This window comes from Corythoichthys intestinalis, chromosome 16 (genome assembly GCF_030265065.1).
Source record: "Corythoichthys intestinalis isolate RoL2023-P3 chromosome 16, ASM3026506v1, whole genome shotgun sequence".
NCBI classification, from domain to species: domain Eukaryota; kingdom Metazoa; phylum Chordata; class Actinopteri; order Syngnathiformes; family Syngnathidae; genus Corythoichthys; species Corythoichthys intestinalis.
In genome coordinates this window covers 29122219-29139705 of record NC_080410.1, presented here as the reverse complement: position 1 = coordinate 29139705, position 17487 = coordinate 29122219, and the positions used below count along the sequence as shown (strand labels likewise).

The 17487-nt window shown below is 40.6% G+C and overlaps 1 protein-coding gene across 2 annotated transcripts; it reads right to left on the bottom strand.

Annotated features, from left to right (window-relative positions):
- Window positions 1-6896: 6896 nt before the first annotated feature.
- Window positions 6897-16358, bottom strand: LOC130932006 (ectonucleotide pyrophosphatase/phosphodiesterase family member 7-like). Of its 2 annotated transcripts, XM_057861340.1 has the most exons (7): window positions 16316-16358; window positions 14034-14320; window positions 13820-13965; window positions 10917-11546; window positions 7436-7670; window positions 7112-7232; window positions 6897-7037 (listed from the first exon to the last, which is right to left on the bottom strand). In XM_057861340.1, exons 2-7 carry the CDS (start codon window positions 14272-14274, stop codon window positions 6986-6988), a joined length of 1425 nt encoding a protein of 474 aa, XP_057717323.1. In that variant the 5' UTR covers window positions 14275-14320; window positions 16316-16358; the 3' UTR covers window positions 6897-6985. The 2 variants fall into 2 exon arrangements, with proteins under 2 accessions (XP_057717323.1, XP_057717322.1); XM_057861339.1 differs by lacking the exon at window positions 16316-16358 and having other exon boundaries at window positions 14034-14828.
- Window positions 16359-17487: the final 1129 nt, after the last annotated feature.

The window sequence follows — 17487 nt, the reverse complement described above, 5'->3', positions numbered from 1 at the left end:
GCCAGGGCAATACCAAGCACGCAGGAAACTGCGCCGCGACGTTTCAAAATAAAACGCCAACCACGCCGAGGCTACGCTTCATAATAAAAGCGAGATTCGCGATGTTGCAAAAGTTGTCACGTTTTGCACATTACACTCTGATAAATAACAGATACATAATTTTGAAATATGGTTCCATAATGTCGGAAAAAATGTTCAATTTCCTTAACATGGTTATAGGAATAGAATGTGGATCTAAACAATCCTTGAAAATTCTAATCCTCGTTTAATATCTTAACTCTGGCGTATTTTTACACCCAAACTTCAACGTTCAAAAAGTCTAGGTCTAGCTTGAAAAAGGTGTTTGTGTGTGTGTGGTCATTCCATTAAAGGTTAATAGACCCCACTCACATGACGTCACAACCACGCCTCCGCGCCATATTGTCCGTCAGCTCGTCGTGTTTACGCATTACCGCTACGTAAATTCCTCCTATTATGGCGTGTTTTTCTGCTCGTTAACATCAATAATCAAAATGGTGAAGGCGTGTGTGGCGGTTGGTTGCAGTAACAGAGAAGATAGCAAGGAGAGACTTGAAGTTCTACCGTATTCCGAGAGACCCGGAGAGGAGAGCGAGATGGACTGCTGCAATTCGACGAAAAAACTGGGCACCAAACGATCACCACAGATTATGTAGTAGTCATTTTATATCTGGTAAAATGCATTTAATATATATTTAGAGGGTTTGGGTCTGACAACCACAATTAAGATCATTGCGAGGCTAATCGCCGACAACATACAGTTTCAAATTCAAGATGCTTATTTCTTCCACCATCATTATTTTTTAAAATAATATTTAGCTGGTAACAAGTGAAAGAAGCTGACCTCATCTACGGATCATCAGTTAAACAGGGGTGTCCAAACTTTTTGCAAAGGGGGCCAGATTTGGTGTGGTAAAAATGTGGGGGGCTACCTTGGCTGATTTACGTAGAACAATATATTGAAACACATTTTAGCAAGCCCTTCTGTGTGTCACATTTGCTTTATTATTATTTTTTTAAATTAATAATTTCAAAAATCTCGCCTTTGTGGCGTTCTCTTTCGACACTCGGGCTCTTGTGAAATACTGCTGCTGTGAAATTAAACTAGCTTCAATTTCTTGCGTATCTTCCCTGTAATGTTGTCGTACATGTCAGCGTGTCTTGTTTGGTAATACCGCGTCACATCGAACTCTTTGAAAACAGCGACTGTCTCTTTGCAAATGAGGCAGACACAGTTGTTGCGTATTTTATTGAAGAAATAGTCCAATATCCACCTATCCTTGAAGCGTCGGCCATCGCATTTTTTTTTAATTGATTGTCGCCATTTTAGAAAATTGGAAGGGTCACACGGGGTAATGTTACTTAGAGTGCTGCTCTTAAAGTTTTTCAAAGTTTCGTGAGAATAGGCTGAGTTTCTGTGGACAAGATAGTTGTAGATATCAGGGTAGGCAGATGTCAGGCAGAGACGGCGAAGACAGCGGGTCGAAAAATATCGATTTAGGCATCAAATATGGATCTGGCGAATGGATCGACCGAAGCTTTTCCACATAACGCCTTTTATGCAACACATCCAATGAGTTTAAAGAGTCTGAAAGCACCGGGGCTTCCATGAATTGCACTACAAATTGCACGATAAACTGAGACCATTGACAATACGGACACACAATGACGGACAATATGGCGGCACAATACAGCGACACGTCATTGTGTGACGTTGGTGAGTAAGGTCTATACTGTAATTTTCAGAATATAAGCCGTTATTTTTCCCTTCATTTTGAATCTTGCGGTTTATAGTCCAGTGCGGCTTATTTGTTGATTTATTTGGAATAATAAATAACACTTTATTTGACAGTGGCGTCATAAGACTGTCATAAAACCCTCATAATTTTGACATGATATTATCATGGGCATTACTGAATGCTTATGACAGATGTCCTTAAGTGTCATCCGGCAAATTATGTCACTAACCTCATTTATAATAATAATAATAATACATTTTATTTATAACACACTTTACATTTGAAAAACAAATCTCAAAGTGCACATTAACAAAAAAATAAAAACTAAGAATAAAAGAGTAAAAGCAAAAACAAACAGAAGCACAGATAAAATCAGATACCAATCACATAAAAATAAGACAATCAAATAAAATTAGCTACAATAAGCTTTTTTAAAAAGGTGAGGTTTTAGTCCTTTTTTAAACGCATCCACCGTCTGTGGGGCTCTAAGGTGGTCTGGGAAGGCGTTCCACAGACGGGGAGCAGCAGCTGCAAAGGCCCTGTCGCCCATAGTCTTGAGCCGAGTCCTGGGCGGGAGTAGACGGTGCTGTTGGCCTGACCGGGTTCTGGCTGAAGTATGTGATGTGAGGAGTTCGGTGAGGTAGGTGGGGGCTACACCGTGTAGACAGTGATGGGTGTGAAGGAGGAGTTTGAATTCAATACGGAGGTGAACAGGGAGCCAGTGTAGGGTGTGAAGGATGGGGGTGATGTGTTCATGTTTGCGCACCCTCATCAGGACCCTGGAAACGCTGCTTTGGACATACTGGAGCCTTGAAGCCTGAAGATTTATGTCCAGCTCTGATCTTTTACATCCATTCAAAAGTGTGAAAATTTTCTAGATAACACTAAATGACATCTGTTATAAGCATTCATTAATGCTCATGACATGTGTCATGTCATAATTATGATTGTCTAGTGACAGTCTTATGGTACCACTGTCAAATAAAGTGTTATTAAAGTGTTATCAAATACCATAACTAGCAATTAATAAAACAACTGGAACAGTAACTGAAGATATAATTAGCACAGAACATGAATGTTGATTGTTATTCACGTCTGTAGCACTGCAATGCATGCTTGAAGGCATGTTGGACAATAACAGTGTTGAAAGCAGGTGGCAGCAGAGGTTGACTGTCTCCCCCAAGGGTGCAGTGACGGCCAAATGAAGCTTTTTGAAGCAATGAAGTTTAAAAGCCAATTAGTTCAAAACTTAATGGATTTTAATTTGGTCTAATGACAGTTGTATGATGCCGCTGTCAAATAGAGTGTTACCGGTTTATATCTTTTGGTGTACATATCCCATAATACAGTGAGGACAGCTGCAGTTTATAGTCCAGTGCAGCTTATCTGAGAACAAATGCCGTTTTCGTGCCAAATTTGGTGGGTGGTGGCTTATAGTCAGGTGCGCCGTATACTGCGAAAATTACAGTACTTCCTTTGGTATTGAAAACCTTGTTTGGAAATGCCAATCTTACTCCAATCCAAGACTGAAATGATCCTTCCCCATTCCCCCCAAAACCCAAACAAACCCTGAAGCATTAAAAAAAAAAAAAAAAATTCTATCATTTTTTAAAAAATCACAACCAGAAACACGATGTTGTTCGGTGAGCTTGTTGCTAACAAAAAAAAATGCCTAGAGGTGCCAGTTGGGCATCTGGAGCAGACCATCATCGAACCCTCAGTCGCCTCTGTCATTGTCTCATTTTTAAGTAAAAGCTGCCAGGCTGCCACACACGCATCTCATCTCCAAGAAGAAAACAATCTACCAACATTAGACTTACATACACAAGTGTTCACAACAAGCATAATAAAGTGGTTGTGCAGCGTCATCTGTTCCACCGATATTTATTATTTATTCCACGGACGACACGGAGCTTCCCCAGCTGCTGCACTAAACTACATAGGCGGGGTTAGACTTTTGTAGCAGTGGGGGCAAAACATGTTGATGACCCCGAAATGAACTTATAAGATATATGCTCGGTTAGTAGCTTAGCCCATGCTGGTAAATACAGGCATCTAAGTTATGTGTGTGTGGGTGTGCGTGCGTGTGTGTATTTTCCAGTGGAGAAGTAGACGCCAATTTTTGCATTCCACGGAGATATCTAATTTAACGCCAAGTTTTCCAGTCACTCACACCCTTGAATATAGTACCCCGGTTGTGGCTCTGTTGTACAATCAGCTTATTTCGTGGACACATTGAAACTCTGGTCACCATTGCGGCGGTGGTTTTGGCTAAGCAAAGCAAATGACAGTCTCTAAGGTGCTAGTCACATAATCTCTTTGAAAATTAATTTTGACCCATTATAAAAATTTTTTTTTTTTTGTTCTTTTCATTCATTTTTGTTGTTTGTTTTATGGCTTTACAACTTTTATAGACAACATTTTACAGGCAAAGTCTTAATTGTAAATTAATGTATTGGAAAGTCAATTACATGCAATGACAATTTCACCCCCCCTTAATCTCTGTGTATGGTTAACTGAGTCTAACGAGTCAGGTCACTGCCTTGAACTCAGTTGTCCATTCAATTGGCTGACATACTTGTGTTGTTTATCCTATTGTGTTAATAAGTGTAAGAGGCATTATAATCACGCTGACTTCTTTAACAAACACTTTCGGTTTCACCCGCGCCAGTTGCACATTATAGACCGAACTTCTTTCAACATAGCATAATGTGACTCAATGATTAATCACACTGCATGCTGGGTAGTGTATTTCTAACTTACACCACAATACTGACGTGATCAGCAGAGATAGTGAGCTCTAATTGGTTTTAATCCACGTTTTCTGAAACAGCAAAAATAAATGAAAAAAAAAACAAGAACAAAGCTTGTTGAATTTATGCGATAAAAAAGGGCAATGCAACAGAAAATTGAGCAGCTCTTTAAGAGAAAGGAAAGAGTTAAAGAGGCTTATTTATTTTATCTACTGTCCATCATTTATTTAGATTCGTCAACTGTTGTTGTAAATTCTCATTGAAGGAAAATAACTAAGAATGAACATGTGTGGAACTATGTACTTAGCAAAAAAAGGTAAAATAACTAAAAACATGCACATATAAAATTCTTGTATCTTCCCTTTGCCCTGATTATTTTTTTGTACACTCTTGCAATTCTCTTAATTAGCTTCAAGAGGGAGTCACCTAGAATGGTTTTTTGACTTCACAGGTCTGCCTTCTCAAGGTTTAGTGGAATTTATTGCTTTATCAATGGGGTTGGGACCTTTATTTGTTTTACATTGAATGAGGTGTGTCCAAACCTTTGGCCTGTACTGCATGTTAGTTATAGCTTTACTTTTTTTTTTTTTTTTTTTTTTTTTTAAATCATAAACGTTTACATTAGCTTAAATTTTAATGTGCATCCAATGTCCATAAGTAGTTAAAATTGAGGTTTTGCATTTAGGAAATGTGGGGGAAAAATAGGAGATGGAGGTTGGAGTTACTGCTATTTTTGTTAACTTTTATTTTGCAAATCATTGAAAAAATACAATTTTGAATGAAGATCATTTGTTTTGTTTTTCTGTGTTATAGACCCTACTCACATGATGTCACAACCACACCTCCGCGCCATATTGTCCGTCAACTCGTCGTGTTGACGCATTACCGCTACGTAAATTCCTCCTATTATGGCGTGTTTTTCTGCTCGTTAACATTGCTAATCAAAATGGTGAAGGCGTGTGTGGCGGTTGGTTGCAATAACAGAGAAGATAGACGGAGAGACTTGAAGTTCTACCGTATTCCGAGAGACCCGGAGAGGAGAGCGAGATGGACTGCTGCAATTTGACGAGAAAACTGATTATGCAGTAGTCATTTTATATCTGGTAAGATGCATTTAATATATATTTAGAGGGTTTTGGGCTGACAACCACAATTAAGGTCATTGCGAGGGTAATCGCCAACAACATACAGTTTCAAATTCAAGATGCTTATTTCTTCCACCATCATTACATTTCATTTTGAATAATATTTAGCTGGTACCAAGTGAGAGAAGCTGGCCTCGTCTACGGATCATCAGTTAAACAGGGGTGTCCAAACCTTTTGCAAAGGGGGCCAGATTTGGTGTGGTAAAAAGGCGGGGGGCTACCTTGGCTGATTTACATAGAACAATATATTTAAACAAATTTTAGCAAGCCTTTCTGTGTGTCACATTTGCTTTATTATTTTTTTTAATTCATAATTTCAACAGTCTCGTCTTTGTGGCGTTCTCTTTCGACACTCGGGCTGTTGCGAAATACTGCTGCTGTGAAATTAAACTAGCTTCAAGTTGCTATAATTTCTCGCTGCGTATCTTCCCTGTAATGTTGTCGTACATGTCAGCGTGTCTTGTTCGGGAATGTCATTATTGCGTCACATCGAACTCTTTGAAAACAGCGACTGTCTCTTTGCAAATGAGGCAGAAACAGTTGTTGCGTGTTTTATTCAAGCAATAGTCCAATATCCACCTATCCTTGAAGCGGCGGCCATCGCAGTCAACTTTTTTTTTTTTTATTGATTGTCGCCATTTGAGAAAATTGGAAGTAAAGGGTCACACGGGGTAATGTTGCTTAGAGTGCTGCTCTTAAAGTTTTTCAAACTTTCGTGAGAATAGGCTGATTTTGTGTGGACAAGATAGTTGTAGATATCAGGGTAGCAGATGTCAGGCAGAGAGGGCGAATACAGCGGGTCGAAAAATATCGATTTAGGCATCAAATATGGATCTGGTGAATGGATTGACTGAAGCTTTTCCACATAACGCCTTTTATGCAACGCATCCAATGAGTTTACAGCGTCTGAAAGCACCTGGGCTTCCATGAATTGCACTATAAATTGCACGACAAATTGAAACCATTGAGAATACGGATAAACAATGACGGACAATATGGCGGCCGGATACAGCGACACGTCATTCTGTGACGTTGGTGAGTAGGGTATATAGGAATAACTGTGCCAAAAGCAGTTTTATCTGCATTTCAGTGGTTTTAGGAGGTTTGAGCCCTCACCCCCCCAAAAAAGAAAAAATTCTGGCTCCGTGGCGACCCTCATGTCAGGGAGTTATGGCAAGAAATTCTAGCCACTTTCATCCCTGAATAAAAGTGAAATCACAAATTGATGAAAAAGTGTCACATTTATGATTTTAAATGGATTTAAATACTTGTTTATTCATGATTCGTATATATACATACACAAAGTGAAACACTGAATTATTGTTTTTGCTCAAAATGAAGTCTGTTGAATCTCTTCTACAGGTTTCATGCAAGATGTCGATCTGAAAGAAATTCAGACATGAGTAATTCAAACATTTGAACAAAAATATGGTTACGCCTACTTTTTTGCTATTACCTTTTATGTCGTTTGTCGTTGACCATTGTGCGTGCCATAACAGCAACAAAAACGACTGCAAGAAATCCAGTCATTGCAGCCAAGCCGGTGACAAAGTTTGGACCGAGGTTTACATGCTTGCCTACAACAACGCAAAAGAAAGGACACTGGTTAAAAAAAGAAAAAAAAATGCAGGAAGCTAAACTGTAAACCAAAGGCTAGCCACCACTGCTAAGACAAGCACTCAAAAGATTGTTTTGGAATCAACAAAAAAAAATTCTGATTCAATTTTTTATTAACTAGTTGGAAAGGACGTGGATTTGTTTGCGGGTCACGGCCACTGACCGTGTAGGTGTTGGTTATCTCGTAGCATGTTGGCCGTGGCCTCCAGGCGACCATCGTTGACTTCGGGCCGGATTCCCAGGAGGTGGCACATAAGCGGGTAGATATGGACTGTGTCGAATGGGGCCACCTTCAGGCCCTTGCGGAAAGCCGGCCCCGCTGCTCGGAAGAAAACCTTCATGTCCATTTCCTGGTTGTCGAAGCCGTGCTCACCCTTGTTGAACTGGACTGGGAAGTACTTAACACACATAACCAGTGTTGTTAATTACTGTGGTAGAGTATAACACGTTACTAACGACGTTATTTTTGTCAGTAGTAAGTTATCTAATTAATTACTTTTCCCATCTTTGCAACACCGTTACCCTTACTTAGGATGTAAAGGCCTGCGTTATTATGCGGTACTACTTTGGCTGAATGACGTGAGAAATGTCTGAGAGACACAGAGAGAGCAGAGCGGGCGAGGGAAGGAGGGGAAGGTGGTTGTGACGGCGTTGAAAATGCGATATAGGGTGGCTCGGAGCATTAGCATAGCGTTCGCATTCTCCCTCACATTAGCATTTAGCATGGCGAGCGTCAAGTTCAAAATAATGGAATGTTTTCCTGTTCAGTATGCATTATCATCACCAAGTGGGTGTTGTCCTTGTAGATGCTACAATATAATAATAATTTGTTTTTTATTACCAAAAATAGTCACTTGCCCTTAACTTTTCTTGAATGACATATCCATAACCGTGATTCAAGCGATTCAAGCCTCACCTGCATATTGAAAAATGTATCTATATATATTAGGGGTGTGATGGTACACACAAGTCCCGGTTTAGTACAACAAGAAAAAGGCTTTTATCCTCACAGCGTTTGAAAGTTAAAGTTTGTATACCATTACACTCTCATAAAGGTGAAATTTTTAAAAATGTAACAAGGGTGACCTATGTTTTTTTTTTTGGAATATAAAAGAGGTCACTCAGTTACTATAAACATATTTGATGTGAAAGATGTGTTATAGAATGGATCATCTAATAACGTGTAGAACATGAAAAGTAATGTCAGTTACATTGGCCAGTAACTAATTACTCTTACGTTGAGGAAACTGAGTCACTAACGCAATTACTTTTTGGAAAAATTTGTAATTAATTACTTTTTAAAAGTAAGATTAACTACACTGCACATAACACAATACTTGTGATTTATTCCAGTTCAATGTGTTAACCCAGACCAGCGTTTGTGTCATACTTGCCGACATACAGCAGAGGGCGTTATTGGATAAATCAAAACTTCAGATGGAACGCTCAGATTTCCAAACCGTATCCCTGGTTTATCACCCTTGATTGCAACTCTGACCCTTGTTTGAAAACCAAATTTACCCCCTTATTTGTCAATAATCAATAATTTTCTGTCTTGACATTTCTGTTTAAGCCAACATTCAAGTTGACCTTTCTGTATCTTATTGCATCTTATCTGAACTCTGGTACTATCTCTATACTATCCACTATACGTTGATGAGAGGTAAGAGAGTTGAAGAGTTCATAAAACGGAGATGACGGTTATTAAGTCACGGTTGGAAACAGCTCGCTCCAAGTACCCTGGTATCACTGAGTTTACATTTGTGAGAGTGTTTTTCTCATGTATACAGTGGGGCAAAAAAGTATTTAGTCAACCACTATTTGTGCAAGTTCTCCCACTTGAAAATATTAAGAGAGGCCTGTAATAATCAACACGGGTAAACCTCAACCATGAGAGACAAAATGTGACCCCCCCCCCGAAAATCACATTGTTTGATTTTTAAAGAATTTATTTGCAAATCATGGTGGCAAATAAGTATTTGGTTAATACCTTTGTTGGCAATAACGGAGGCTATACGTTTTCTGTAGCTCTTCACAAGCTTTTCACACACTGTTGCTGGTATTTTGGCCCATTCCTCCATGCAGATCTCCTCTAGAGAAGTGATGTTTTGGGGCTGTCGTTGGGCAACAAGGACTTTCAACTCCCTCCACAGATTTTCTATGGGGTTGAGATCTGGAGACTGGCTAGGCCATTCCAGGACCTTAAAATGCTTCTTACGAAGCCACTCCTTTGTTGCCCTGACTGTGTGTTTGGGATCATTGTCATGCTGAAAGACCCAACCGCGTCTCATCTTCAATGCCTTTGCTGATGGAAGGAGATTTTCACTCAAAATATCTCGATACATGGCCCCATTCATCCTTTCCTTTTCACAGATCAGTCGTCCTGGTCCCTTTGCAGAAAAACAGCCCCAAAGCATGATGTTTCCACCCACATGCTTCACAGTGGGTATGGTGTTCTTCGGATGCAATTCAGTATTCTTTCTCCTCCAAACACGAGAACCTGTGTTTCTACCAAAAAGTTCTATTTTGGTTTCATCTGACAATAACACATTCTCCCAGTCCTCTTCTGGATCATCCAAATGCTCTCTAGCAAACCGCAGACGGGCCTGGAGGTGTACTTTCTTCAGCAGGGGGACACGTCTGGCAGTGCAGGATTTGGGTCCCTGGCGGCGCATTGTGTTACTGATAGTAGCCTTTGTTACTGTGGTCCCAGCTCTCTGTAGGTCATTCACTAGGTCCCCCCGTGTGGTTCTGGGATTTTTGCTCACCGTTCTTGTTATCATTTTGAAGCCACGAGGTGAGATCTTGCATGGAGCCCCAGATCGAGGGAGATTATCAGTGGTCTTGTATGTCTTCCTTTTCCTAATAATTGCTCCTACAGTTGATTTCTTTACACTACGCATTTTACCTATTGCAGATTCAGTCTTCCCAGCCTGGTGCAGGTCTACAGTTTTGTCTCTTGTGTCCTTCGACAGCTCTTTGGTCTTGGCCATAGTGGAGTTTGGAGTGTGACTGACTGACATTGTGGACAGGTGTCTTTTATACCGATAGAGTTAAAACAGGAGCCATTAATACAGGCAACGAGTGGAACCTCGTTAGACATCATTAGAAGAAAGTTAGACCTCTTTGACAGCCAGAAATCTTGCTTGTTACTAGGTGACCAAATACTTATTTTCCACTCAAATTTGGAAATAAATTCAAATAAAAAAATGTGGTTTTGTTTTTTTCCCCACATTCTGTTTCTCATGGTTGAGGTTTACCCATGTTGACAATTACAGGCCTCTCTAATCTTTTCTAGTAGGAGAACTTGCACAATTCGTGGTTGACTAAATACTTATTGGCCCACTGTAAACTCTTTTAGTCTTACTTACACATCTGTGGACTTGAAAGCCTGATTTTAGCTTAAAGCCTTCTGTAAAACCCTAATACAGTACTAATCAGATTTTTTAAAATATGAACAATAACAAACATTAGACATGAGATTCTAACCTTGACCTGGAAACCTTAACTTGAAGAAGCTACTATGATAATAGAGCACAGTATATTGTACAGGCTGTTGTAATTCGATGAACTGCAACCTCTAGGCTTTCACTTTGGATCTTTGCCATTTGCAGTATGTTTGCGTGTGCCTTTTCAGTACGTACTCCGTTGATGACATATCCAGTATCAGCTAGCAAGATGATGGGCAGGATGCGGCTGTTGTTGGAGAAGTGGAGGCGCTCAGGCATCTCTTCCTTCTTGTAGACATGGAGGTGTGGGTGCGCCCCCTTTAGCGCCTGGTACACTTTCTCTAGTTTACCAGGCTTGGGTAGTAGCATCCCCGAGGGCCCGAAGTCCACTAGGTGGAAGGACACATCCCCAAAGGAAAACCCCGGAATCTGGGAAAGAGTGATTTCCTCTACCAGTCCGTTCCGGTACACGGTGGTCATGCCGTGGTCGGAGGTGATAATGATGTTTAGGACGTCACTCAGCCCGTGGCGTTCCGCCGACTGGTGGATGTAACCCACGGTGCGGTCAATCTGCTGCACCATGGCGCGCCGTTGAGGGGAGTCCGGGCCGTAGCGGTGCCCGGTGCCATCTGGCTCGCCAAAGTAAAGTGACACAAAGTCCAGATCCAGGTTGCGGAACCAACTCATCACCTTGTCGGCGTTCTGACGCCATGCCGTCTCATTTTTGTAGTTGTACAAAAGTGGCTCCACCTCGCGCACCGTTGCCGTCTGGCCCTGGTAGCTGGACGCCGTGCCAGGAAAGTGAAGGGAACCAGACTTCAGACCCTGACGAAGCACAGAAATAAGGCTCAGAAAATGGAGCAATTAACCTCTTGTCTCAAAGCACTGCTGGGCCGAGAAGTGACAAAAGGACTCATGCTATTGAATTCAATCTTTGAATTCAAAAGAGGGATTTGTACATTCATATTTCCTTTTATTCACATAAACATACAGTATCTGTTAATTTCAGACCATCACACATAATCATTTATTGTTCCCACAGCACTTTATTTTGTCTACTTTGTAGACATCTGGGACAAGTGCTGTTTTCCTTACAAGGAGTCATTTTTTGTTTAAGGTTACTGATAGCTATGGACAGTGGGTTTTTGTTCTCTTTCCCTTTCTTGATGTGTTAATAGTGTTTTTCCCATGAAGGGGTTGCCATTAGTCTGCCGCCTGGTATAATGACTAGGGTTGGGCATCGAGCGTTGAGCATCGATGGGACCCGGTTCTAACACTCCGGTTCTCCCGGAACCATTCGAATTTTTAAATTTCGATTCCATGTTTCAATGCCCTGACCGCCGAGCGGAAAAAAATGCTGCCGAAAACCACGAAGAAGAAGCCACAAGAAGTGAGTGTTTGCGCATTGCAACTTGATTACAACCATGGACACGGTGCGGCGGCGCTCAAAAGTTTGGCTTATCTTTCCAAAAAACAAAAACAAAAAGACCAGTCAGCTCAGTACAATATTTGCAACACAACTAAATCATAAAAAGGTCGCTGCACGACCAGCTTCATGGAATATAGCCTAAGCGCCAAGTGCAAAACTAGCCGAGTGCTACGTACTTGACACGCTGCGCCCCATCAGCACCAGGTAAGTAAAACAATACATTACGTCTGCCTTCTGATGTTCACGCGATTTGACCCCGGATTAAGCAGTAGATGATGGATGGATGGAAAATAGTACGATGAATAAATAAATCGTATGATTCGTATTATTACGTCGGGCTATAGTCGATATCATGTAAAGTGAACTAGATGCAAAGTGACAGATTTGGCGGAGTTAGAACATATAAAGAGAAATAGATGCAAAATGATGGATTTGCTGGCGGTAGCAAAGAGCCGCCATCTTAAAGCAGTAGACGCCGTCGTTAAAATAAACAGTATTAAAAGGCTTTTTGTTTTTGAATCTGTTGTGTTGCTTATTTAGAAAGAAGCAGCCATATGAAGCATTCGATTACTTTTTTAATGAACACGTAGCAGTGAAAACATAGCATCATATCACAAAGCATCCTAGCAGACACTGTCATCTCTTCTTCTCCGCATTATACGTACACACTCCTACAGCGCCACTCATTGGCCTAACTGGTATTGTCACAACATAAACATTGCATGTGTCTGTAAACACAACAGAATCGGTTTTACAAATAATGAAACCTTATTATTTTGCCTCATCTACATAAAATTATAACCAACAGAAGAATTTTTACTAATGCTTTGTTGTAGCTCCCAGCTAAGGTACATGTATGGCAAAAGAATATAAGTACATGTTTTCTCCATGGGCTTTTGAAAAATAAACATCTTTTTGAAAGTGCACTCCTGTGGAAAGAAACTTCATCACATTCGAATTCGAAGACTGATGATATTAATATAAAGGTTAAAAATAACACTGTGAGAAGTTCGTATAATTTATAAACTTCATATTAATTGTAATAATAATAAGTAATTATAAATAATAACAATTTTAAATTCATATAGATAAAAAATAATAAATTTTTAATTCATATAACAAAAAAAAAAATCTAGAAGACATTAATATAAACTTATACATTTTTAAACAATAGATTTTTTGATCCTGCTCCCCCCCCCGACCCTGCCTCTTAAAGGAATCTGAATCGAGAATCGTTAAATTTCAAACGATGCCCAACCCTAATAATGACAAATATAAACTGTACGATCTCGATAGTTCGGGACAGGTCTTCTTGGGGGCACCTGCGTGGCTGTTGGAGACATTTTGTCCTGGCCCGCCAGCTTTTACTTATTCTTTCCTTAAACAAATGTATTTATCATAGGTGATTATTGCTTTCGTTTTTTTCCTAAATTGTGTGTCACTATCTCCTGTTCATTGAGAGAATACAAGGACCTATCAAAAGAGAAAATCGACATTTTTTTTTCTTGACTATACTCTGGTAGAAGTACTGTATGTATTGACACTTGTTGAGTGTAAAACTAGCGACTGACCCAAGTCACTTTCTTAGTTCACCGTCCGAATGCTAGCATGTCAGTTTGGCAGCTGCCGCCAACTTTACTCAAGTATGAATTTTGAAAATGACATGGACCTGATTCTGAGCCGTGATCCAGATGGGCAGCGTGCCATTGTCCCACCACTCGTTGACAAACTGGGTCTGGTAGTATGGCTTCTTCTCCGTGCTGCTGGTGTTGAACCACATGTTGTGGATCACGCCATGGTTCTCAATGTAGCGACCTGACGTGGTGCCGAAAAACTCAGTCAAAAATCAGTCAGAGCAATATCACTTGGCAGGTGAGTCTCACCTGTAAGGAGCGTGAAGTGTGTGGGGCTAGTGATTGTGAGGTACGGCGGAGTCACGTAGTCAGCTTTGACGCCGTCGAGAGCCATGCGGTCCAGGTGGGGCGTGTCAACGTCGCGGTCGTAATCCCAGCGGAAGCCGTCAAAGGACACGAGCAGGACCTTCTGCCTGGGATGGCTGGTGGGGGCGCCGAGTGTCCACGAGGCCTCCCAAAGGAGCAAGCACAGAGTGGCCGTTCGCAGCATGGCCTTGTTTGCGCTGATGGTGCTGCCAATAACTGTGTCCAAATGACTGCCATCCAATTTGTGGACAAAGTTTGTCATTTTATCTTATCAGGTTGCTTTATCGTAACTTGAAGTTTATTGCCCCTCAGCTGGTAATCACTACACTGCGCACTTGTTGCGTGTTTTTGTCTCGTGGCAAGCACCTTTCATGGTTTGAACATTTAAATCATGGTCAAAACCCTACAAATTAATTTGAAAGCTATACTTTCGAAACCTCTTCTAGCCTACTATACTTCTAGGGCGCACCTGATTATAAGGCACATTAGTACATCAGTGTACAGCATTTGCTGTTAATTCTTTATTGTTTAATATTGGAATTTTCCCTTGAATTATATGCATTTGTTTTATTTATGGGTTTTTTGTATGTTTGTTTTAAACAATTTACTGGATAGTTATGCTCCAGCAAGATAGGTCAGAGGCCATTAAACACATATGGTACACTGAATTATAAAGTGGATTATCAATTTTTGGGAAAAGGCCAACGTTGGCCTGAAAGCCCAATTCTGTCTTCTCAAAGACAAACTCAATATGGAATTTGTTGCAGAAAAGCCTTAATTTGAAACCATAACCTTATCTTAAATCAGGGGTGTCCAAACTTTTTGCAAAGGACTGGGTGTGGCAAAAATGTGGGGGGCCAACCTTGGCTGACGTCCTTTACATAGAACAATATATTTAAGCAAATTTTAGCCAGCCAGTCTGTGTGTCACATTCGCTTTATTATTATTTTATAATTAATACTTTCAACAATCTCGCAACTCGCCTTTGTGGCGTTCTCTTTCGACTCTCGGGCTCTTGCGAAATACTGCAGCTGTGAAATTAAACTAGCTTAAAGTTAATTCAATTTTTCGCTGCCTATCTTCCCTATAATCTTGTCGTACATGTCAGCGTGTCTTGTTTGGTAATATCGCCTCACATTGAACTCAACAGCGACTGTCTCTTTGCAAATTAGGCAGACACAATTGTTGCGTATTTTAGAGAAGAAATAGTCCAATTTCCACCTATCCTTGAAGTGTCGGCCGTCACAGTCAACTTTCTTTTTTGTTGTTGATTGTCGTCATTTTAGAAATGGAGAATAAAGGGTAACACGGGGTAATGTTGCTTAGAGTGCTGCTGCCTTTTAGTGGGTAAATGAGGAGCAGCATTTAGTGTGTAAGCTACTTCATATGCTGGTAGCAGTACTACTGACCAATTTATTAAGTCTGTGTGTGGGCCAAATGTTATTGATTTTATGATTGAAGCGGGGGGCCGCGGGCCGCATTTGGCCCCCGGGCCGGACTTTGGACATGTCTGTCTTAAATGATACGTTAAAATCCTAAAACTGCCTTGAAACTTAAATTAAAAACGTTAACACTGCCTTGAAACTCAAATTTGTATACCTGACTCTGGCATGAAACCTTCAATATGAAACCCCATTCCTGGCTTGAAACCTTACCCATGGCTTAAAATTTAAAACTTTTGAAAACTTAAACATGAACTAGATTTCTTCAAAACCTGTTCCTAATTTAAACTTTGTTAGCCCTTGTTCAAAACAGTATCTATATTAAACCTTACTTTAAACCCCCGACCATATCATTAAACCCTACTTTTAGACAGCTTTCACCTTGAGTTGCCCGACAGGAGTTCGATAGTGATTCTGCAGTAAAGCGGGGCTTTCGGGGCTGGCGACAAAAGAGCCTAATATCATAATTAATTTTAATACGTCTAATGTGTACCTTGGCCTGGGGTTCTTGTTAAAAGATCATTTGCCAGGAATACGCAATGGGAAAAGAAAAAAAAAACAAAAAAAAAACGGGGGGGCGGGGCCACGGACGCCTCGACATGATCCATCATCTCACTGCGATGTGATGTTATGAGCTGTTGAAAAAGTCTCCCTTTATTGTGCGTGTCCTTGGCTGCAGTTCAAGGGAATTGTCTAATCTTTATGGAGATAAGGGCCAACATTCATCAGCTTTCATTTGCCTCATTCATATTCATCCGCGCGCTCATATTGACGCTCTCTTACCATCCGGACTCCGACGCACTCAGCAAGTTTTTTCTTCCTTTTTTCGAGGGTGGACTGCTGACTCGCTTCTCCGCTATGAGAACTTCAATTTGAGTGGCCGGCCTAAACTTGATATGACCTCGCCGGAAACCACCTGAGTTTGTTGGCCTCTGGCGCATCCTGGTGGCTGACTGCAAACACTGCAGTGAGCTCAAAAGCTCCAAATTGACTTGGTGCACTAGCTTACTACCATCTCGAGTGTTGTGGTGTAAATTTGTAGCCGACGAAATGGCAGGCAGGTTTGTCCATATGCCGGAAAGTCCTGCCAAAGACATCTACAGACTCATTAGAAAGAGCTACTCTCATCTGGTTAGCGAGAAAAGGGGGACAAGATCCAGTGTCAATTTTAATGACATTTATGAAGGTATGTTTGACAGCAAATTCCCAATGTGCTAGATAGCCGTGAGAAGCTATCCGGAGAACATTTAAGTTGTAGATGTCTTAACTCATCTATCCGGAGAACATTTAAGTTGTAGATGTCTTAACTCATTCACTCCCAGCACTTTTCACCTGAGCGACCCCCTCCTGACCTTTTTACTGGATTTTGACAGATTTTTCAAGGCCCACAGAAAATTCTGTTCGATTGCTATATACACATGGAACTCACCAAAAGAAAGATAAGACTTTCTTCTTTCAGCAGGAAAAAAAGTTAGTTCATATCTTTTTCCATTCTTTAGAAATCAGCATTAAAAAATAGCTTAGTTTGTGCAATTTTCCAATTTCTGATGAAAAAACAGAGGAATTGAGCTTTTTGTGAAACCATACATTTCAAACATAACTTTGACTTTAACACAGCTATTTTTTTTGCTTTTGTGACATCCCAAACATCTGAATAATGTTTTCCTTCTACAAAATAACATAAACAACAAGACAAAAAGAGCTTTTGATACCAAAGTAACAATTTATTTACACATAACTAAACCATTGAACTGAGAGATGACGCTGTTGTGGCCGCGGCTGTATCGGCAGGCGGGGTAAATTTTTCCCTCATCACCGCCTGTCTCATCAAGATAGATTTTTTTTAATCTTTCTTTTGTAGTGACCAGTACCTCATAACAGAATTCACCCAGGGAACTTGTGTGGGGCATGTGCCTTGTGTTATACATCATTCTCCACATTTTTCTCACGCTTCT